The sequence below is a fragment of the Westerdykella ornata genome (assembly GCF_010094085.1).
Source record: "Westerdykella ornata strain CBS 379.55 unplaced genomic scaffold EI97scaffold_34, whole genome shotgun sequence".
Lineage (NCBI taxonomy): Eukaryota > Fungi > Ascomycota > Dothideomycetes > Pleosporales > Sporormiaceae > Westerdykella > Westerdykella ornata.
In genome coordinates this window covers 153,269-174,811 of record NW_022986884.1, presented here as the reverse complement: position 1 = coordinate 174,811, position 21,543 = coordinate 153,269, and the positions used below count along the sequence as shown (strand labels likewise).

Genomic DNA, 21,543 nt, shown 5'->3' with positions numbered 1-21,543 from the left:
GTCATAGCTTGGTTCGTTTAAGCTTAACAGAACGCATTGTGATTGGCCAATTGTTCGGGGCCCTGGCCTAGACCCTTTGTGGAAAGCTCCACAACTTAATCACCCCCGCGCCTCCATTGTGAATGTCACAGGTCGCCCTCCTCACCTCTCCCTTCCGTGGGAGGTTCAATCCCCGTACCGGAGTGGTAGTAATTAGGTCTGGGTTGTGCCATACTGCTTCGAGCGGTCTCCCTTTGTCTACCTACTCGAAACCGGCGTCCTCCACCTTGAGGCCAGATGTGCTCCTTTCGATAAAGGCATCAAGATTATAAACCTTCCAAGATGAAGGTCGCTTGTCTACAGTTTGCGCCCGAGCTGGGAAAGGTGGAAGAGAATATGCGGCGGGCGGACGCGATTCTCTCCCAAACGGTTCTTCCGGCGAGACTGGACTGGCTCATTCTCCCCGAAATGGCCTTCTCAGGTACATATATATTTCCACTACTTACAAACCTTTTCTTCAATCTCAGTCCCCTAGTTTCATTTATACCGTTTTCAAGGAGCTGGAAGAAGTACGGTTATTGCTACCTCGGAAATACCACTTCACGTACCCTGTAGCAGAGCAGCTCGGTTGAAGCCTTCTCTCCAGTCGCATAGTTCTAGAACCTAACGCATCTCACTCTCTGGATCTTTCTGCATACCATTCTCTCCACTAGTCCAATCCCACTAATCCCCTCCCAGGCTACAACTTCCACTCACTCTCAGAGATAACCCCCTACCTGGAACCTACCACCTCCGGCCCCACTACTCAGTGGGCCATCCGCACCGCCCTACAACACAACTGCCATGTCACAGTCGGCTACCCAGAGACGAGCAGCACACCGGGCAAGGCCAGCACGCACTACAACAGCACCGTCACCGTCACCCCCTCTGGGACCGTTCTCCTCAATTACCGCAAATCCTTCCTCTACTACACAGACGAAACCTGGGCTGCAGAAGGCACAGGTTTCTATGCGGGAAATCTGGGAAGTCTGGGAAAGGTATCCCTGGGTATCTGCATGGATATCAATCCCTATCGATTCATCACTCCCTGGGATGCCTACGAATTTGCTAGCAAAGCCCTCGAGGCGCAAACACCCGTCATCTGCGTCAGCATGGCATGGCTCACTACGTTGAGTCCCGAAGAACTAGCGCAGGAGCCGCTACAGGCGGATTTCACGACCCTGACGTACTGGGTTGAGAGATTCCAGCCGCTGGTGGAGAAGAAAGCGTTGGAGCCTGTGTATGTGATTTTGGCGAATAGGTGTGGGATGGAGAAGGCGGCGTGCTATGCAGGGACGACTACGGTGCTGAAGATCGAGGAGGGGAGAGTCAGCGTGTACGATGTGCTTGGGAAGGGGGAGGAGAGGTGCTTGGTGGTGGATCTGAATCAGACACCCAAATTTCGAGTTAGAAGTGACTGATGTGTCATGGTATGCATCATTGATGCAGAGTTTCAATCCGGATGGCTGAGATGTGATATAGAGGGGATAGAAGATATCCACGGGCGCCGCAGGCGCTCTTGACGAATTTAAGGCTTGTTTGATGACTGCACATCCATACAACCCTGGAATGCCTCCGTGCGTAAGGGAGTATGAGCCTTTGAGACCCTCGACTGGTAAAATCACACGAGCATGTACTGCAGACCAACGACTTCATCGCGGACCAGCAAGTGTATTCGTTATCACTGCCTAGAATCCACATGTTCCCAAATCGCCAGAGAATCGTGTCGGCGGCTTTATTCACCAGCCGAGAACCACGAACGCCCGCTCCACCTTTCTGGCTTCACGCATAAGCGCACTCCAACACATCCGCTATTCGTGACCGAAAAATCCGTTCCCATGATGATTTTGACGTGTGACGAAGGAGACTGAGAATCGAGAGAAGATTGGGGCGAGGCGTTTAGATGCCGATGCGGGTCTTGCGCCAGTGTCGTCGCTTGGCGTTATATCTGCACGTTGGGTCAGTCCACTACCTTTATTTCGTGTTCTTGCGAGTGTTTCTAGTCGATTGAAAGAGCGGAAGGCGCAGGGTCGCTGTACCTGATGGTGTTGCCCGTTCGGAGGCGAATCCATTGTGGGATCGGGCGGTTCTGCTTCTGCGCTTTGGCAAGCTTGGTCTTAGTGCGGAATGACTTCTGGCTCTGTAGTTCTGTCAGAAATCGCAGTCCGGTCGCAGGCGGACGGTGATTCGACGTACCGGCATCTTGACTGCTGGTGAGTTGGTGATGTCGAAGTGGGTTGTCGCTGCGATGGCTTTGTGACTAGCGAATTTCGCAGGTAGATTCGCTTCAGAGGTGTGTGCGCCAAGGCCCTAAAGTGCTTCGGGTTAGCGCGCTATCATCTTTGTCCTGCAGGACTTCAGATTTGAATTGCCCACCCAAACAACCACTTGGATGCTCCTCTATTATCACCTGTCTTTCTGATTTGATTCAATCATCTCTATATCTTTCTCCATAATGCCAAGTCTTTCATTAACCCAACATTCCTCATTCTTGACCCCTTCGACCTGCGTTCAACCCACAAACCCCGCGCCTCCATAATTCAGACCCTACATGCCATGTTACCAATCGTGTATGCATACGGAGTACTTACATTCCCCTTTGGCGACTATCTCTCGCTCGCAGAACTGCTACGCCGCTTGCGGCGTGCGGCAATGCTGCCGCCATCCCTTCTACAAGAGCTATTGCCGGCCAGTGCTTTCAAGAGTGTAAACGAACTGGTAAATCATCGTGAGGCGACCACCAAAACAAACAGACCTAGCCCTGTTCGACGATTTGAGTATATAACGACTTCCGCCTTCTCTTCGGATTAGATGGCAACAGCCTATCCGCGTCTGCCTGGCCTCACACCAACAGAGGACTCAAACACGATCTCTAGGATAGAAGAGCTAGATTAAGGATATTTCAGAGGATAAACAGTGGGTGTAGGTTCTCGTATAAGTCGGAGCTACCGCAGAGCGCCTCCTTTTCGAGCATCCCCTTTCCGTCACAGCCAGCGACGACCAATCTAGGCTCGTAAAGGTGTCCTCAGCGCAAATACAAAACAAACCAGACCAAGGAGTACGATAAGAATAAGTTCCCGCAACGATAAATCTGTATCGAGGATAAGTAAGCTGCATGCCAGGATTTTGAAAGATTTGGAGGATGGGCATAGAAGGGAGGCTCATGCCCTTACCTGTGTCCGTGAGTCCTCTAAGACGAGCTTTCTGCTTCTCGGGCAGTGTGATATGCGTAAGCTGCTCTAACTTGCTAAGGATCAAAGGAAGCTGATCCGCATAGTGTGGCGCGACCAGAGGAATCTCGGCCGGTCTCTTCGTTCCTAATACCGCAGGCGTCCCGAGAACACTGCGCAGGATACTGGCATCGCTGACATTAAAAGCTACTGCTGCCTTGCTTTCAACCTGTCTTTGTGGAATCAAGCTGTCGGGATGGGATACCAGATGACTGAACTCCGCGGTCATCTGAACAACTACACTGCGAAGCGTTGCGTTGGTTCTGAAGAAGGCGCGATCTAGGAGGATCTGGAATTCATCACCGCCATCATTGAGCAGTCCGAGGAAGTGGTCGGAGCCCTCCGTGGCGTTTCCATGCACCATGAGAACTCGGTCTCCTACGGTAAGGTTCTGCAGCCGAGAGTAGCGTACGACTTCGTCGTGCGAAACCGAAGGCTTAGCGGACAAGTTAGCATTAATTGACTCAGGAGCAGTGTGGATTGTACCTCGTAGTGTACTTCCATCGTTTGGCCAAAGTCGAATGAAAGCCGGGGGTGATGATCACCCGCAAGGTACAGTGTCATATTTGCGTGGTCAAACGACGGCAGTCCGGCTTCCACAACATACACCGGCGCCGTGCAACCGCACTTTGACTGTTTGGAAGGCGGATACCAAGTGCCCCCACCGACGATGAAACGGAAGTCTGTTTTCTTACAGACTGCCTTCCCGGAGCCTCCAAAGGTGCCCACGAGGCTGTTGCCATCATATGTATTAGCCAGGTCCCCAAATCTACGTACAAGCATGATACTGACTCGATACCGAATTTCCCCGTGGGCGGGCGGACCCCCAGGGCACCAAACTCGTTCTTGAGGTAGGCGCAGAAATCACCACCGTGAGCGGTGTTGCCGCTCGCGTCTACGGCTTGTACGCGTGCGCAGCAACCCCCTTCTATGACCTGGACGTGTGAGTTTTACCCGTATCCACCGTTTCCACTAAGTCGGAAGGACGCACTCACCTTGTTCACTGGACATTCGTCCTTGTGCAAATTCGACCCGGCCGAAACCTTACTGATGGCGGACATACTAAATGATCGTTGGTTGCCAATGTTGTCATCGTAGGTCCACTCCAGCTTTTTCGGGGCTGAAGGATACCAGTCGTGCCAACAGGCTGTGTTCTGGCAGTTCCCTGGGTATCTGCTGCAATCGTAGTCCATATCCGTAACCATGCCGGATTCCGGAAGGAGAAAACTCGTGCTCTGCAAAGGTCAGTGTTCGCACATGGAGTCCGTCCAGCTGTGCATGACTCACTGTGAAGAGGTATCCGTAATTGTTGGGCGCGCTGGCAGTGAGCCATTGGAAACCCGCCGCTGGGTTGAAGAAGCCCTCACACAAGCACCAGAATTCCGAATCTGTTGGGTCCCCGTCCCCAACCGGTGGCATGCCTTCTGGCGGTGTAGCGCTAAAAGGTCGGATTTCGGGTTGTGAAAGACGCGCTTGCTCGCGACTATAATCCACCGGAGGCAGATCCGTCGAGGATATCAGAGAGGCGCACAAGTTTCGGCGGCTGTCGATCTGGAACGGCGAAGGGTTGATGCCCGCCCATTGGAAAATGGTGTAGTCACGGCCCCAGTTGCACCCTCCGCCACATCGGAAGCAGCACGAGAACCAGCAGTACCAGCAGCAGCAGTTCCATATACTGACATGGAGGGAGACGCGGCCGCTCAAGAACCGACCTTGGAGCTGGATGACATCGCCAAATCCAACGCTGAAGGGACTCAGGGAATTGGTGATCATGCCGCCACCGGCCGGAATGGACACGGCAGCGAAATCAAGATTGCCCTGGAGTCCTCCCGAGGCCACTAGGATCTGAACGTTTGCGGAGATCTGACCACCAAGCCCAGCACCCGGTCGGATGTACCCTACTATCTGCCCAGGGAGGGGATTGATCAGGTCCTTGGTCACGAGCTGCACACCGTATCCAACCTCGAACCAGCCCAGCAGCTGGACCTGAAGATTGACATTGGCGATGCCGGGGATACCATAGAAGTACCGCGCTTGTATAAAAGTTCGTGTCTCGCGGATAGTAATCGCGGGGCTGTCGGGTAGTGAAATGGTGCATGGATCGCCCTGTTTCAGTTGGAATGCCGTCTGGCCTGCATACTGTACATTGATCAGGTAATATGGTTTCTGTCGCATGGTGGATAGGTCAAGGAGGAACACTACCGTGTACATGGTGAATGACATGTACCCACTACTTGTCCATGCCGCCGTCACGCTCGCCGCTGCAATGTCGAAGTTTGTGCGGAATAATGAACCCATTGCATAGGCTTGCGCTTGGAAACTGGCGCCGTCGGCATTAAAGTTGCTTTCGACAAAAAATCCAACGGCGGCTTGGGCGTTGGAGCCTAGAAACGAGGCTTAGCCACAGCATTGGGGACTTTCCATCATATCTGCGTACCGCTGAATGATTTGGACCAACGCATTGGAGTAAAAATCGGCGCCCCCAGTGGAGGACCTTTGACGAGAGCTCTTTCGACCAACCCAAGGCGATGCAGCCCTACTCTAGCTAATCTTCGATCAGCATCGCCATTAGAGATGCGTTCCCTGAAGTAGTTCTGGAGGCCGACAAGGTCCGCTGCAGTTCGACGGACTCGCGGTTCAAACAAGCCGCGAAGTAATCGTTTCGTGGCCAAGACTGTGCTTTCATGCTCGTGATATTTCAGTGCCTGTAATCCCGCATGTCTTGTAGACGGGTCGTGGTTGTTTAGAATCTGATGGACGAGATATCCGGTTGCGCGATTCTGGCGGCATTAGTCTCAAGTCGTTTACAGAACAGTGACGTGTCCAGCCTGACGTACAGTGGGCACATTTGCAATGGCTCTGATTGCGGCAACTCTTACAGAGGGCTCGTCATGATAGAGGAACGGTTTGGCCCCGTCAATCAAATTTGGGTGTCTACTGTTAGCCATTCCATACAAACCTTTGAGTATAGTTTCGTTGTGTTGTGCATCAATGGTCTTGTTGGTCAGTAATTCCACGATATGATGGCTTCTCAACCTTGAATGCGGCTCCGTAAAGCCACACGGCTGTTTGGTAGCGAAAACCCCCAGAGCGGAGCTTGCAGCCGCTTCCAGATCGTCCGTGTCTCCAGTCACGGTACCGTTCGCAATGGCGGCAAGATCGTGAACATATGTGCCCGGGGAGCATGTCATAGTTATCGATTGCTGTATCGCACTGATCTTGATGGAGGTCGGGACAGATTCTACAGTCGGTGGATTCACGATGCCATCGAAAACTACTTCCACAGCTTCTGTGGTCTGTCCTGTGACAACCGTGCCGAGAACAGCGGATGACTGATCTACGTCCTGGAATGACACTCTCCCCGATAATATGAGCTGGCAAAGAGTCTCTATGGCTGGTTGGCCGCCTGATGTGATATTGCGACGGAAGTCTACCAGGAAAGAGGAATCCTCGATCCCGCTGTAAAGGGTCTGCACCATGGCTGTTATATCTGTAATAGCGTATCAAGACCTATCCAGAAGATGTGTGCTGTTTTCACAAGAACACTCACCACTCGCGCTCAAGTTCGTGGGCATCTGCTGCATCCACTGCGGGGAATCAAATGGCAAGACTGAAAACTGGCCCCAGTTGCCACCCAATCTCGCCATTCTTTCTTTATCTTCGGGTGTCAATGGTGACGGTGGAGACGCTAGATTTGCGTCCGCCTGCGTCGACGCTGCTCTTGTTATCAGCTAAGCATCGGCTGAACATGGTCTTCAATACTCCCCTGTCATGGCAGGAAATCCGTGCTCCGGCGGGGGAGCAGGCTGTTCGAAAGGGATGTAGTTGAGGAACGGTTTCCATGATTCGTCGACAATCCAACTTCCCGAGCCCTGGTAGGCGATGGTAGAAACATTTATTCCGGAGAACGTGCCCACGAAAGCTTTCCCAGGCTGCGCAGCTTGCAACTCGGTGCTTCTGTCAAAGCTGACCTGCATTGAGCACTTTTTAGGATGGACAATTTGAAGTCAGATCATACACTTACATCGATTGCGCCAATGATATTTCCCCCGGTCCCCGTCTCTTGCGGTGCCGCTACATGCTGAGGCGTTCCCCAACCAGTGGCCGAGGTCGGGTCTCGTTGGATTGAAAGGACCGTGGAGTCTTTCATCACAACAAAGATCCCTTCATCCCACGAAAAGCCTTCCTGGATACGCCATGGTTCTAACTGCAGATTACGATTTCAGCTGAATATTGGCCACACAAACACAATTGTAGATGAACAAACCTTTGACGCAGGCCCGCCAAGGTCCAGGACTTGCCAATCCGAGAAGCCATCAGCTGGATTAATCAGGCCAGGATTAGCCGGGTTCCAAACCGAATAATAGAAACTCTCATCGTCGCCAATAGCTGTAATTACCGGCTGCGACGACGAGGGCCCCACGGGAGCAAGCTGCAAGAACGAACGTCTCTCTTCGACCACGTTCAGACTTGGAAAATCGCTCACGCTGGGAAAATTGTTGCCATTGGCTTGGTAAAGAATATATGCTGTTAGATCGTCAGACACGAAGAAGCCGTAGATTGACGCCGCGACCTGGATCACGGAATTGTGGAAAGGGGAAAGCTGCGATGGGGTCCTGTCAGTCTTGTACAAATCCATCGTCGCAAGGGCATCTGAAACTAAAGCTGGATATAAGTGAAGCCACGGACTTACCTGTATTGCTCGCGTTCCAATGACAAGATTTTCGGGATCGGTGTAGTTTGTCCAGAGAGGCATGCCTATGGGAGGAGGAGTTGGTGTCGTGTCATAGGTTACCCAGATTGCTCCAACGGTATCCAGGGCCCATTGGGAACGGTATCGGCCTGGAAGCTCCACAGGTGGGCCTCCAGCGAGTTCCGAAAAAGTGATGTTGCTGTAACGCTCTTCCTCAATACTTGAGCCTTGCCAGATCTGTCGATACAACTCTCCATCTGAGTTTAGGGCGAAGAACGTTGAGCGCCACTCATCCAATGGTGCTCCTTGCTGGAGGTCAATCCACGGCCCTCCAAGCCCGGGTTGGATTGTTGTGTGTTCGCCCATAGAGACTACTTCAAGTGTGCCGTTCTCGCTGAGCTCTGCGTACTAAAACGAACACAGTCAGCGACTTGAACGACACGAACGTTTGACTGGCGAGAGAAATCTTGGATTACCGATCTTGACGAGGCCACCACCTTCGCTATAACTTCTGATTCGTCTCGTATTGTGCCCAGCTCAGTCGCATCGCCGCCAGTCATGTTGGAAACACCGCCAGCTGGGGACCAGCAGACTCTTTTGCTGTCAGCTGCGATCTCGTCCTCGTTGACACTGGTTCCATCGGCTTGCCAGCATTGCGCATCGCCTAGCTACAAAGCATGTTAGCTACAGGGGAGTAATAACAGGGAATGAATGCGATGGAAAAACAAGCTTGCGTACTATTGAGACCCAGGTTGAATTAACATACCTTGCCAATGTATTTATAGTGGACCGTCCGGCTATTTCCATATCGATCTGAACTGATATGCTCATATGCTTCCGAGCCGTTGTAATATGACTGAAGCGTGCGTAGAGCGCTAACGATCAACTTCTTATAGCCAAGAGGGTCTTCCGCTTCCTGCGATGTCGATGCATTATAGTAGACATTCTTGAATTCCCCACTAGACAGATCCTGAGTAGTCCAAATGCTAAACGGTGTCAGGGATTGTTCTTCCGAATGGTATGCGCTTTCGAGAGCTGCTACACTCAGGAAGATATTTACCTGGTTTGATTATCGACGTCGGTGGTTGGAATGCATGTTTCATCCGTCCCCACTGTATCTTTGACCACATCGTAGCCTCCAAGACCAATCGGCTTCCCCTGCTGGATCGTGCAATCCGGAACATTGATATACGCAAGGAAGATTAAAGTGTTGGCTTCAGGCGAGTCCGCTTGTGTCTGAATTGTCAACAGTGCTGAGACATTTGCGGCAAGGCCCGACGCATCAATATCATCAAGGTCGCGTCCAGGTTGGGGTTGGTCTCTTTCGAATGTAAATGAATACGTTTCCGATGTCGTGTTCAGAGTTATGTTGTAGACGTAGGTCATGCCAGGTTGAAAGGCCGGTACAACTGGGACAAAACTCAAGGAATCATTTGCCGTTATGGGCAGTGGTGAAAAGGTAGGCTTGCGGCCATGCTGAAATGGGAGTTGAGCCCCATTGAAAGTTGCTGCTGATGAAAGCCTAAGAGCACTTGCGGAGTAAGTTAGAAAAACAACCACAAGTACAAGACTTCGACAGAAACATGCCGAAAGAATAATTTCCATCTTGTCAACCACAGTAAAGGTTGATGGGTAGAAAAACCTAGTACTTCAACATCCAAATTATAGCGGGACAGGTTTAGACCCGCATAACCACTTGGTGGGATTTTCGGATCCCCCTCACTATCCGACATTGTGACGTATCTAACTCGTAACCTATCCAACATAATGACGTTTAGGGTAGACAAAGGAGAACCTCCCTCTAATTAAATAAGTAGAATACCTAGCACATACTTCGTCCCTTATCAAACCCTAACGCAGTATTGTTACTTAGGGTTTAAACTTTGTGCCTAGCGTACAAAGTTCCGTATTCCACTTGTCGCGCTGCACGTGTGTGTAAAACGAGCAGTCAAAATAGGGAAGTAAAATATGGAACAAGTTCGGAATCAATTTTCTGAATATGCATTAGCATGTGTATGATTAATTGTAAAGTGTGGTGCTGTCTAAGTAAGGCAGCTGGAGTTAAAGTTGCTAGACGTGAAAATAATCGAGATTTAACTTAATGACTAAAGTGTCGAACTGTACAACTCAAATCAAAAGCCACGAGTCCGACCGCGTCCGTAGAGATTGTTAGCATCTTTACGTGAACAATGTTCAACCTCTCAAGCAAGGTCAAAGTAGACGACCGCGCCTCCTGACCATGGCCCCTAAATCCCAGCAAAACAGACTCTTGCAAAACTGCGCAAGCGAAGCTACACACGACAGCAGAGGGAGCTAGTTGGGCACAGTGTAAAACCCAAAAGGGTCGTATGAAGTTGGCGCTAGAGGTCCCCACTGCTCCCCTTTTCCATTAGATAATCATCCGGCGGAAATAGGCAGCCAATGGCCGGGCCTTGATTTATTGCAAAGAGTGTCCTCAAACCGTTTCTTTCCGAGATTAGAGCTGGTTCAGTGCCTAGGAAGACGTGTGCATCTCACGCAAAAGAAAATCAAGGGAGATAGAAGCTCTGTTCAAGAAAATATAGCCACCTCGACCGCGATAGATATCAATCATTCAGAGAAAAGGCACTGACAGTTCCACGCGATCTAGAGAAACTCCGATTCCCAGGAAATATACGAGTAGGACCGTGTTCTCGCTGACATTACACCTTCCTCCGTTCAACTGTCACGCGGAAACCATATTTCAGTTGTCCTACTACAACATCCTCCCCTCCCTCGTCCTCCTTCACATCCGCATCGTTATCATTGTCCTTCTCCTCGACCCTATCGTTATCATTGTCCTGGACGGGAGAAGGGGTTCGTTCCTGGCCGTCTTCTTCTTGAGTTATTACCCAGTCCTCCTCAGCCGCCGCGCCCGTCGCCTCTCCCACCTCCGAGCTAGCTACTGCTACACCAAGCGACTGTTAGACGGCTTATTCCAGGAAGGACGGGCTTACAAGGCATGGGACTTGCCAGCCGAGTCAGCCTTGGTGCGGAGGTTAGCAGCAGTGGAGCGGGACTCGGCGAAGTAGCGGGAGAAGACGGGTTGGATGAAGGAGCGGAAGATGATCTGGGCACCGCTGTGGGAAGGTCAGTTTCCGAAGCGCCATCCTTGTTTTTGGTTTTATGCGGTGAGAAACTTACGACGTCTGCGGAAGAGACATCCAGAGCACGAGGACGAATTTGAAAGTGTAGTAGAAAGGGAACCAGTAAACGGCGTTTACGGCGCTCTCAAAGACGCTGGCGGGGCGCGTTAGTAGGGCGGCATGGCCAGCTAGCGAGACGACCCCACTTACGTCAAGAAGGCAAAGACCACCCAGTACTGAGCTTTGTGTTAGCCATGAAGTTCACGGGGTCGATGTCGCGACCGCAAGGACTTGCGACGAAAAGCAAAGAGAGGTGAGGGGATGCGTACCGTCAACCACTGCGAATGATTAGCATGCTTGGTGTGAGACAAGGGGCATGTGACAGGCGTCACAGGAGCTTCCGAGAGACACGCACCTGAGTATCATCGGCGTGACTGGAGGTGAACAAGGCATCGAGAGAGTAGTAACCCGGAAGGACGAAGGCGGCAATGTTGACGAGGAAGTCGCCGGCGATGTTGAAGAAGATGAGGAAGAAGTAGAGGCCAGCGAGGCCGAGGATGAGGTAGACCTTGGGCACCGACGTCTGCTTCTCAAAGTTGTTGAGAGCGGGGTATTTGGACAGCTGGAGCAAGCATGGTGTGGTTAGCAGAGTTCGCCTTGAGACGGCACAGCTTGCGGCATCGTGAAGAAGACAAAGTGCTGAAGGGCGCTGGAGCTTGAGGCAGCAGTGGGAACTCACCTCTTTGTCGAGAGCCGAGATGTGCGACTGGGCGCGGTCCTGGAGAGACATGATGGAGACGAAGCGAGTTATGAAGGGATATGGATGTTAACGATGAAGCCGGGCGGATTGCCAGCAGTATGGGGTATTCGAGGGTGCGGTTTTGTTGGTGAGGAGAGGAGAGAAGGCTATCTTGGGCAAAGTCAATGTCAATAAATTGTGGGCAATCGGGGGTTTCGCATGTGGCAGGTGGGCAGCGTCATCGCTAAGGGATTGCTGACATAGCCGGCAGCTGTCCAGGGCACACCACTTCAGTAGGAAGCGTACAGTATGTACGTACTACGCCAGGCCTTCGATATATTATTACTTCCATAAGTACTTAGTGTAGATGACTTTTTACAAGCCAGAACATGGCCAAACAGGTTGCGATTGCAGATGATGCCTCGCACCACCGACGTCTGTCGCGTGCCGGCTCAGCGGACGACAGACACCATGTTTAGGAGGGCCCACTAGAGTAGAGAGCCGCAGAAGAAGTCATGCAGCGTGGCGCAGAGGCTCGACGGAGTGCAATCTTCTCTCCATATGCGTCATCGATGGATGCACATCGATGCGAACATTGAATGATGGTGGCGGTGTTGAGGTTGCTGCGAACGCGTCACGTGATCGCTTAGAACTTCCAGCTGCCCTTGCAACCTCTTCTTGGAACGCTGACGGTTGCTTCCGTTACTCTCGCCTGTAAACACACACACAAACCCTTCCACAACAAAGCCCCGGCCCAACCCTCTACACCACGGAGCGACCCGCCCTCCATTCTGGCCTTTGGCATCCTATCGCTGGTCTATTCTTCCGAGGCCGCTCTTTGCGCTCCGTTTTGTCTCTCTTCTTGCGTCATTGGATTCCCGTCCCCAAACAAACAAACACCACAACAAGACGAAAGCGACCTAGTAGACTCGGGCCCTCCAGCGCCTCCCTCGTCGCCCAGCTTCCAACCTAGACGACAGCTGCCATCATCTAGATAGCTCTAACAGCAAACCCGACCTCGCGCCGTTGCCCGGATCCTCTTGGCTGTGGGTGAGCCCTGCAGGCGAACCTCGCAAACACCATAGATCATGGCCCATCCCATGGCCCACCGCTCCCATTCCAACACCTCAATATCAACACGAAGCAACCGACCCCTTTCCCGAGCATCGACTACAAGCATACACTCCTTCGATCAGCACGATCAGTCGCACGACTTCCAGACACAGTACACCCACCAGTCAGCCCTCACAAACACCTACCCGACGCAGTTCGGTCAAGCTTATGCTCCCCTTGAACCCGCCTTGCTACAAGCCGCACAGCATGCGAGCCAACAGGAAAGCATATCCATCGACTCTGTTCAACGCTTGATGTCCTTCTCTGCCGATCCCAGCCAGCAATCCGCCGCACAACACCCCACGTCCCAGCAACCTTACGACGCAAGCCAGGCCGCCCACGCCCTCCAAGCAGCCATGTCCCAACCCCCGCAGCAGCTCATGGGAACTCCCATGGAATCCGATGAAAAGAAGAAAAAGGGTTCAGCTTCGGCTAGCGCAACAAACGACAAGGAGCTTAGAGAGATGCTCGCTAAGAACGAAGGACGCCGTCTGGAAGACGTGGCTGCCGAAGTGATTGCAACAGACCGCACTTCCAAAGCTGAAAAGTCGAAGCAGCTGTTCGCGATGCTTTGGTATGTGATGATCAGCATCGGTCCCTTCCCCCAACAGCTTACATTCGACAGGTTGAAATCCGTTTGCAGGGTAGCAAAAACCTCGGTGCCGCGTAACCGCGTTTATTCAAGATATGCCGATCGATGCGGTACAGAGCGCGTAATCCCATTGAATCCAGCATCTTTTGGAAAGCTTGTCAGGGTCATCTTTCCAGGCATACAAACAAGACGTCTTGGCGTGCGAGGAGAATCAAAGTATCACTATGTTGATCTTGCGCTTATTAACGACGGCGAGGAGAGAGATGATGGCCGCCGACCAGGAACATCACACATGACTCATCACGATTTGAAGCGGCAGGCCTCGATGGGTCCCAAAATTGACTTCAAGTATGTGCGCCGTACGAACAGTGCCATTTATAGACCTGACACACCCAGCTCCATGCCGCGACTACCTGCAGATACTGCCGTATTCCCCCAGGAACAGGCATTCGAATCTCAGAGCGGCTTTGTCGCCCAAACTTCATCGAAAGGATTGCTCTTCACCGACATCTACTCGGACCAGTATCGTTCTACTGCAGGCCGTCAAACATCTGACACGTATGAGTACGAGCTGAGATTTGCGACATCGGAACAAATGGCGCCAGAAGAACCTGCAGCTCTTATGCTGCCTGATATCACACCATACCTACCCCCCAGAACAGATCCCGACGCTGCTCAGGCGCTAGTCGCCCTGTACCGCACCCATTGCACCTCGCTTATCGACTCTGTCCGATTCTGTAAAGAGAAGCAATTCTTCCGTCTCTTCTCTTCCTTTCACGGGACACTTACGGTGCCGGTGCAGAAGCTGTTTGCTCAACGCGAGGTTGTACCGTGGATACGAGAGTGTGACTGGATCATGTACCAGAAGATGATACGAAACCTTTCCCAACTTACCTTGCAGGTTGCCCCTCCACCCGTCCTGAAGTTCCTCGACAATGTTGAGAAGAATCTACGGCCTCACCTCTGCAAGGTTTTCAGCAGCCTCCCCATCCACGTTTTGGAAGCGAGACTTGAGCCTGCCACGTTGTTCGCACACTTGCTTCGACAGATGCTCCGCGTCAACTCGACCGCCCATGCCGCCGCAGTATTACTAATGTCCGATCAGAACCGCGACCAGATGTGGGCTGATTGGAGAAGGCTGGTGAACCTCAAAAGAATCATCGAGAACGAACTTCCGCATAGTTGCGGGCACGAGGCCGTTTACAACATACTAAACACCGAGATAAGAGGAATGCTCCTCCCTCTCCGCACAGATGTTTGGTTACCGGACGGTACATTCTATCAGGAACCAGTGCAGGATGCCACGGATCTTACAAACGAAACCGTCATCGACCGGATCGCCGCGTTCCTCACAAGACTGCCCTCCAGATTTCCGCATGTACCTGCTCGCACGATTCTCCACTGTGTTAATGCACTGGGGTCCGCCGCTCTCCGGGAGATTACAGTTGAGAACGGCCAGAGCTTTCAAGGCTGGTGGCTTACGAAAGTTTTCATCGACGAAATGGGCCAGTGGTTAGCGTCCTTGGGCGGGTTCCTTGCCCACACTGCCCCAAACTGGAGTCCTCTGTCCTACTCCCCTACACTTGTGGACCAGCCCACTGATGCTGGCAATGAGGCGAGCGGGAGCAACAACGACAGTCGATTTAGCAGTATTGACGCAGAATTCGGTCCCAGCCAAAACCAGAGCTTTGTGGCAAATGGGAACCCTGCCATATCTGCGGCTGGTGATTCCAACACAGAAAGTCAGTCCCGGAACCATTCCTACGACCCCTTCTCTTCAGACCTCGGCCAATTGACTGACACAAGACGATCAGTTACTGCTCGACAGTTTACTCAATCCTATGATCAGATGAGCTTCAATTTGGATCTCGACCTTGCGACTTCCCAGCAAGAACCGAGTCACGATGATAGTGGCATCCTCCTTGAGGAGCACATGGATACGAAATATGCGCAGACCGTGCACCAGGCTTTCAAGTCGCATCTTGCGCACCTCCCAGCTGGGGTCAGCTAGACGCTACCTCTCTTGACCCGCGCAACTCATACGCTCTATACCCCTCCTCCATGCCTTTCTTAACTCCCGAGCTATGGTCCCTGTTTATGCGCCTATGACGTCTCCGAAGTTACGAATCTTCCCGAAGATCTACGGCCGGTTCTCCGCGATTTTTGCCTCTCTAATGTTAATGCTGTACATATGCACGTTCTGTCTGCGCGATTGGTTCTGACTCCGAGCTCGGGCCGCCTTGTTATTCCGGACTCCCACGTTCAGTTGCGGTTTATTTTCCACTGCCCTTGAATGCATGGAGGCGGGGTGCGCTGCGTTTCTGTATTGTTTCCTGAAGATGGGCGTTGGGGAGGACCGTGACTTTGCACCTTCGCTTCTACTGTAACATATTTGGGGATGCTGTTTTTGGCATGCTTGATGGTGGCTACAGGCGTTTTGGATCACTCATGTGTGCGCAATATAGAGGCGTGTGGAAAATTGTGGGCGGACACGGTTGATCTTGGGTGTGGTACAATCCGGAGATGGTAATGTTGCTGCCGCTTATGGAAGAGTCTCACCCACCAATTTAAGAAAATCTTGTCACGGTTAAGAAGTTTGCAATCATCGAGATCGCATGTGAAATGAAACACCGAGTCAGCATCGATTCCCGTCGAACGAGTTAGGCGTTCGACGTGAAGGGACCGCAGACTAGGTGACTGACGGAAGAACGCCTTGCTCTGCTAATGGTTAGACTATAGCAGCCTGGGTCTTGACCATGAAGCAATCGCCGCGTTGTAGAGTTGAAGGTGCCCATCCTCCTCCGTCTTATCCCCTTTCCTTGTCTCACTTGCATTCCCAGCTGTTCCCTAAGGAGCTCAGTCCACGTTGAAAAAGTCCAACCCCGTGGCACCCGTCCTCGCCCACGCTTCAATCACTCGTATCCTTACTTCCGACTTCCCCGGTATAAGATCACGGGCTTGCTATTCTCTGCCCCCATAGACTTGTTCCCATTCCTTCCCTCCCCCCTCTTCCTGATCCGCTAATTCCACCTCCGCGAACGTGAGTCTGCCTATCCCCTCGCCGGGATGTCGTCGCTGCAGCCGCTGGCCGTGGGTGCGGTAGGTGCCTCGCGGAGTGCTGACCGAGGGAAAGACCCAGTTCTCCTTGTCGAGTGCGGTACGGTGCGTTTGGAGGAGCTGTGTTTGGTTGGAGGAATATGTTAGCTCAGCCCATTATTTTTTTCCACGAAGTCAGTCTTAATATCACAACGCCTCTCAAGAGTGAAGCGCTCGAGTTTTCCAAGAGACAAGGTGATGCAACGTGTCGCAAAAAAGGAATCTACTGAAGTAAGTAGAGTTTCGTACTCACCATCTCAAAAACCCTACACTTCTCCCCCCACCCCTCCCCCCTTTCCTCCTCCTTTAGCCGCACCAACACCGGCTCCTGGTTCCCCATGACGTCGCCGTCGACCATCTCCGAGGTGCGTTTGCGGCGTTGAGCGAGGCACACGGCTGCGAAGCCATTGCGGGCGCAGCGGGTACAGTGGGGGAGGGTGCGGGAGCAGGGGAGGCGGGCGAGCGTGCATTGGAGGCAGGATGTTAGGATTATGTGGGTCTTTTTAGGGGGTGTTGGGGAGGGGGAGGAGGTGAAGAGGGAGTCGTGGCGTGTGAGGTTGTTGGTGGAGCGGGGGGTGAGGGAGTGTTGTTGTTGCTGCTGCTGCTGGTGCTGCTGGGGAGGAGGAGGAGAGTCGGGAGGGATGTCGTGTGCTCTCTCGATTTCTTGTTGTGGTGTTGAGTTGTCTGAGGGTGCGAGCGTACTTGGGGATGATGGATCGTCATATCCGGCTTCGTTCTCGTCCGCCTCCTCCTCATCTTGCAAGACGATGCTTCGAGGACACCTGTCGCCCTCATCATCACTCCCATCATTTGAAGCCGCGTAACTGCTCGCCGCGGTCTGCACTTCTTCATCCTCCTCTCTCACTGCACCTCCCCAACCCCAATTCCGCGGCTCCGGCGAATCGAAGATGGAGGAGAAATGTGTATCCGTGGGCGACGTCTCTCTGGTATTCGGACAACTGCCATCGATTCGCTGGACCTGTATCTGCCTCTCTGGCGTTTGCGGGAGAGGAGGCACTTGTCCAGTCTGTGGAGACGAGGAAGATGAAGAAGACGACAAGGAAGAGGGAGGAGAGTGAGATCCAAGTGGAGTTGACTGAAGAGAGAGGCCGTTGAGCCATGCTGTGATATTGTCGGTTCTGGAGTCGTGACACATGCTAGTCATTGCCGCAGTCGCCGTCACTGTTCCTCGCGCACTGTTCCTCGCGCTGAGGAGAGAGACTTGAGACAAGTGGGAGAAAGAGGGTTATTGTATGTGTTTGCAAAATTTCAGGCATCGTGGAAAGTGTGCGGGAGAAGCCATGATATTTAGTAAAATGAGAAGTACGGTAAATGGAGGGCCGGCAAAGTGAAGGTGAAGTAGAGTTTGGCAGGGTGTCGGATGTGTGAGGAAGTTGACTTCACCGCGGGATGGGCTTGGCCTTGGGTTTGAGTGATGGCGGACATAGGTGGGGTAAAAACGCGGTGAGACTTGGGGGCCATTGTTGAGGGAAGGGAAAAGAGATGTGCGGATGGGGGGTGAGTGGTAGTTTGGTGAAGAGACTTAGCAATTTAGAATGATGGAAGTGTAAGCAGTGCAAGATGTACACGAAGTGAGGTATTTATCGTTTAGATATCCCTCTTATGCGAGAGTATATGCGAGGTGAGCTTCTGTTTTTTGGGTGGAGGAAGTGTGTCTGAAAAATCAGCAAGTGTAGGTAAAAGAGTTAAGCGTACGGAACTTAGTATAGGAAATAGGACGAGTCGATATGACATCAGAGAGCTTATTGAAGGCATCGGAAACAGATGACAGTATAAGATAGAGGTTCCCTGAAAGGCAGGAAAGCCCAGCGAACCAAGCCCATGGTCACATCACTGCATCTACATGCATGCAGTCCATATAACCAAACTAGCTACCGCCGACCGCTTATGTAGTGGCATATAACTCCAAACGCCTAGCTTTGGCACACCATACACCCATCTCTTATCCCTGGTTTTTCAACCAAATAAGTTTCAAGCTTACTCCCTCCAAGACGTTACTATTTACCGAATACCGAATCTGGACCCCAATGTTCCGAACCGATTATCGCTAACAGCTGGTTTCGCCGGAGTCTGCGCCGCCACCGCCGCACCCTCAGTCACCTTCTCAATCAAAATCGCTCCCTTCATATTATCCACCTTCCCGTACTTCTTATTGCGTTGGGCGACATCAAAGAACTCATCCGTGTTCTCCGTGCCCATGAGCGCGACCGTCTGGAGTAACTCGTCGAGATTTTCCATTAGGATAGGGTTGTTGAGGCGGGAGACGAAGGAGGAGAGGAAGGCGGTGTCGGTGGCGAGGTTAGCGACTGCCGCCGGTGTGATACGCTTTACGGAGTCGTCGAGCATGAGGTTCTGTCAGAGGGTTAGAGCGGCTCATCGTCCGTAATTAGGACTACGGGGAGAAACGGACCAGTATCGCCGTCGATGCATGGCTGAGTGCGTCGAAGTAGATGAACTCTTTGATTTCTGTTGGTAGAGCTAAGAGCACAGAGCTCATGATGTTGTGGAGGTACCGGGTCAGTTCTTGCATATAGTTGCTGGCTTCAGTGTTTGGCTTCGTGGCCATCCTGGTGCAAAGTCAGTCAGCTCTAACCTAAGGGCTGCATAATGACAGCAACGGAATGTTGTACGGGCCATACCAATCGTACTCCGCCGTCTCGATCAAATCATCAATCTTCGAATTGACGAGCTCAAAGATGCGGTCAGACGCTGATTTCTTTGCATTCTTGAAGTCCTCAGTGGCCTGAAGAACTACCGGCCCTGTTACAGAAGGCGAAGTCCGTGCGTTGAAGAGAAGCTCTTGGAGCTCCGCACAAGCGACCTCAAAGTGCTCCAGGTTGGTCAGAATCTGTACGATCTGGCCCGGGTACTGGGATGCTAGACGCTCCACCAAGGACTTGCACACTTTGTCACACAGGAGTTCGTCAAGAGACTAACAGAGGGTACTGGTCAGCAGAAGTTTTAAGAGAATATGTCGTGGGTTTGTCCTACGTTTCGGAGGGTCTCATCGATGATCGCCGTGCGCTGGAAGTAGTCATCTGAAAACAGGTAGATCTGGTTGAGGAAATTGCGTATGTCGATGCAACACAAGGGATACATCTGTGAGAAAGGAAGCGCGAGCGGGAATCTGCATTGGCAGTGTCAGCTCTGGTGGGCATGTTGGCCCGATGGCAGCAGGACAACATACTTGAGCTCTTCGCGCGGCTTTGCCGGATTGTACCAGCTAACAGAGACCACTTTATCGTAATCCTCCATGCTGGTAATGGGCATTGGCATATAATCGTCTGTAGAAACGATCTCCAGGAAGTCTTCGCTGAAGCGCTGTTTGAGTAGTTCGGAGTACTTCTCGAAGAGAGTAACGAGCAGCTTGTTCATCGCTGTCACCGAATAGCCCCATTTCTGAAATAGTTAGCTAATCTGAATTGAGGCCAGGACACTACTGACCTCCATGGTTAGCATGAACAAGACGATACGTCCTTTGATTTTCAGTAGGAGTTCATCGTTGGATACACTAGGCAAGGCATTCGTGATCAGTGTTATGCCACTTTGACACATTGACTCCCACAATTCGTCGACCTGTCCTTTTGTCAGAGGATCCAAACAACATGGAACATTTACTGACATCTGCAGGTTGGCGGAAATTCTCAGTCTTCGCCATCGTGGCCTTCTCAATAATGGCAAAGCCCGCAATACTCTCCAATAAGCTACTTAAATCCCCACACTCAGGGTCAAGAAGATCCAGGCTCTGTGGTAGCAGCAAATCTTTTTGTTCTCTCCGAGTGGCTGCATATGTGGCTCTGAACTGGTCGCTTTTGCCCAAGGTCTCATGTATATGCATTGCTTCAAATAGAGGTGTGAACTCGATCTCCAGGTTGGTCTCCTCGTTGTTTAGGATATCAAACTCGTCCGTCTCATCGGCAACAAGCTCGATGGCCGAGTTGAGCTTGAACTTCGCAAATCGCTCATCTGCCTCAGCTCGTGCTTGGTTCCTTCCACGTCGTACATCGGTATAGTAGAAGGCGATCTCGCCCAGGAACTGCGAAGACTCCCGGATCCGGAACAACCAGGTATTCAAATCAGCCATAACCGCGTCACCGATCATTTTCTGCGTCATTGGGACAGACTTTTCGATCATTTCGGCAATCTTGTAGCGGCTTATCTCTTTCAAGTGGATCGTTTGCAGCTCATCCAATGCGCGCAGTGCCCCGTAGTGATTTTTTTCCTTCAACAGATCAACGACCTGGTTGGCGAGCCTAAGCACATTGAGACAGGCATTCAGAGCCTGATTCGCCTCAGCAATATTTTGCCGTACACTGCGCGAGTCCACCAGCGCTTTCTTCTGCTCGGCCATTCTCCGAATGCTCTCCTGAATGGACTGGTTGACCTGCAGGATCTCGGCAGTCATAGCGGCGGAATCATTCCGGACCTCCAGTAAGGAGGTTACTGAGTTCGTGAACTCCTGGTGAGTAGCACTGCATATCCTTTGGATTTCCTTGTTGCGGTCTTCCGCGAAGTAGGCAAAGGCCTGTTGGAGTTGGTGCGAGTACCGTGGATCCTTCATCAAGGGTACTAGCTGCTCGATGTAATCCGAGTCCGATGAGGACTGCGCCATCTACAGAATTATAAACAGCTGCTGCATGAGAAGGACTACAACGGGAAGATACCTGCTTGATGGCCATCCATAGCTCATCTCTGGGCTCGACGACGGAAGGCATGATGTGTGGTACGCAGGGAGGTACTCCCCTTCTCCTGCTGTTGTCGGCTTGGAGCGCTAAATGATCATGGTCGATTTCTTCTACGGGTCTGTCAACAATCCAATGTTGGAGTAGAGCCTAGGATGTGAAACGCATCGTTCACGTTCCCCAAAGTACGCTAAGCCACTACACGTGACTGTGCCTTTTACATTTCTGTTTCGAGTCTAGCTTGCTCCGCTCCGA

At 52.0% G+C, this 21,543-nt stretch overlaps 9 protein-coding genes across 9 annotated transcripts; 2 read left to right on the top strand and 7 right to left on the bottom strand.

The window, feature by feature from the left end:
- The first annotated feature begins 110 nt into the window (after nt 1-110).
- On the top strand, nt 111-1,567 carry EI97DRAFT_425787 (N-terminal asparagine amidohydrolase-like protein). The gene is made up of 2 exons (XM_033797169.1): nt 111-460; nt 718-1,567. Exons 1-2 carry the CDS (start codon nt 322-324, stop codon nt 1,437-1,439), a joined length of 861 nt encoding a protein of 286 aa, XP_033650315.1. The 5' UTR covers nt 111-321; the 3' UTR covers nt 1,440-1,567.
- Nucleotides 1,568-1,581: 14 nt separating this feature from the next.
- EI97DRAFT_436702 (putative 60S ribosomal protein L39) lies at nt 1,582-2,258 on the bottom strand. The gene is made up of 3 exons (XM_033799181.1): nt 2,215-2,258; nt 2,058-2,158; nt 1,582-1,966 (listed from the first exon to the last, which is right to left on the bottom strand). Exons 1-3 carry the CDS (start codon nt 2,218-2,220, stop codon nt 1,918-1,920), a joined length of 156 nt encoding a protein of 51 aa, XP_033650314.1. The 5' UTR covers nt 2,221-2,258; the 3' UTR covers nt 1,582-1,917.
- A 490-nt stretch (nt 2,259-2,748) lies between these two features.
- Nucleotides 2,749-4,184, bottom strand: EI97DRAFT_200740 (uncharacterized protein). Its single transcript, XM_033793677.1, has 3 exons — nt 3,735-4,184; nt 3,192-3,684; nt 2,749-3,109 (listed from the first exon to the last, which is right to left on the bottom strand). Exons 1-3 carry the CDS (start codon nt 4,029-4,031, stop codon nt 3,024-3,026), a joined length of 876 nt encoding a protein of 291 aa, XP_033650313.1. The 5' UTR covers nt 4,032-4,184; the 3' UTR covers nt 2,749-3,023.
- Nucleotides 4,185-5,773, bottom strand: EI97DRAFT_200739 (uncharacterized protein). The gene has a single exon (XM_033793676.1). It carries the CDS (start codon nt 5,544-5,546, stop codon nt 4,338-4,340), a length of 1,209 nt encoding a protein of 402 aa, XP_033650312.1. The 5' UTR covers nt 5,547-5,773; the 3' UTR covers nt 4,185-4,337.
- A 1,230-nt stretch (nt 5,774-7,003) lies between these two features.
- Nucleotides 7,004-9,327, bottom strand: EI97DRAFT_461713 (uncharacterized protein; the record flags this gene model as incomplete). The annotated part of the gene is made up of 7 exons (XM_033801216.1): nt 7,004-7,219; nt 7,273-7,455; nt 7,516-7,851; nt 7,942-8,349; nt 8,418-8,609; nt 8,708-8,927; nt 9,002-9,327. 7 exons carry the CDS (start codon nt 9,325-9,327, stop codon nt 7,004-7,006), a joined length of 1,881 nt encoding a protein of 626 aa, XP_033650311.1.
- A 1,142-nt stretch (nt 9,328-10,469) lies between these two features.
- Nucleotides 10,470-11,878, bottom strand: EI97DRAFT_436700 (uncharacterized protein). Its single transcript, XM_033799180.1, has 6 exons — nt 11,785-11,878; nt 11,461-11,667; nt 11,375-11,383; nt 11,256-11,281; nt 11,104-11,199; nt 10,470-11,039 (listed from the first exon to the last, which is right to left on the bottom strand). Exons 1-6 carry the CDS (start codon nt 11,833-11,835, stop codon nt 10,913-10,915), a joined length of 516 nt encoding a protein of 171 aa, XP_033650310.1. The 5' UTR covers nt 11,836-11,878; the 3' UTR covers nt 10,470-10,912.
- A 1,006-nt stretch (nt 11,879-12,884) lies between these two features.
- Nucleotides 12,885-15,500, top strand: EI97DRAFT_385106 (uncharacterized protein; the record flags this gene model as incomplete). The annotated part of the gene is made up of 4 exons (XM_033796003.1): nt 12,885-13,471; nt 13,523-13,837; nt 13,886-15,231; nt 15,304-15,500. 4 exons carry the CDS (start codon nt 12,885-12,887, stop codon nt 15,498-15,500), a joined length of 2,445 nt encoding a protein of 814 aa, XP_033650309.1.
- Nucleotides 15,501-16,269: 769 nt separating this feature from the next.
- EI97DRAFT_504018 (uncharacterized protein) lies at nt 16,270-17,750 on the bottom strand (the record flags this gene model as incomplete). Its single annotated transcript, XM_033802806.1, has 2 exons — nt 16,270-16,666; nt 16,839-17,750. The coding sequence occupies 2 exons, from the start codon at nt 17,748-17,750 to the stop codon at nt 16,451-16,453; spliced, it is 1,128 nt and encodes a 375-aa protein (XP_033650308.1). The 3' UTR covers nt 16,270-16,450.
- Nucleotides 17,751-18,284: 534 nt separating this feature from the next.
- EI97DRAFT_436697 (exocyst complex subunit Sec15-like protein) lies at nt 18,285-21,485 on the bottom strand. Its single transcript, XM_033799179.1, has 8 exons — nt 21,271-21,485; nt 20,229-21,218; nt 20,051-20,182; nt 19,794-20,005; nt 19,598-19,733; nt 19,246-19,538; nt 19,017-19,173; nt 18,285-18,958 (listed from the first exon to the last, which is right to left on the bottom strand). Exons 1-8 carry the CDS (start codon nt 21,319-21,321, stop codon nt 18,608-18,610), a joined length of 2,322 nt encoding a protein of 773 aa, XP_033650307.1. The 5' UTR covers nt 21,322-21,485; the 3' UTR covers nt 18,285-18,607.
- Nucleotides 21,486-21,543: the final 58 nt, after the last annotated feature.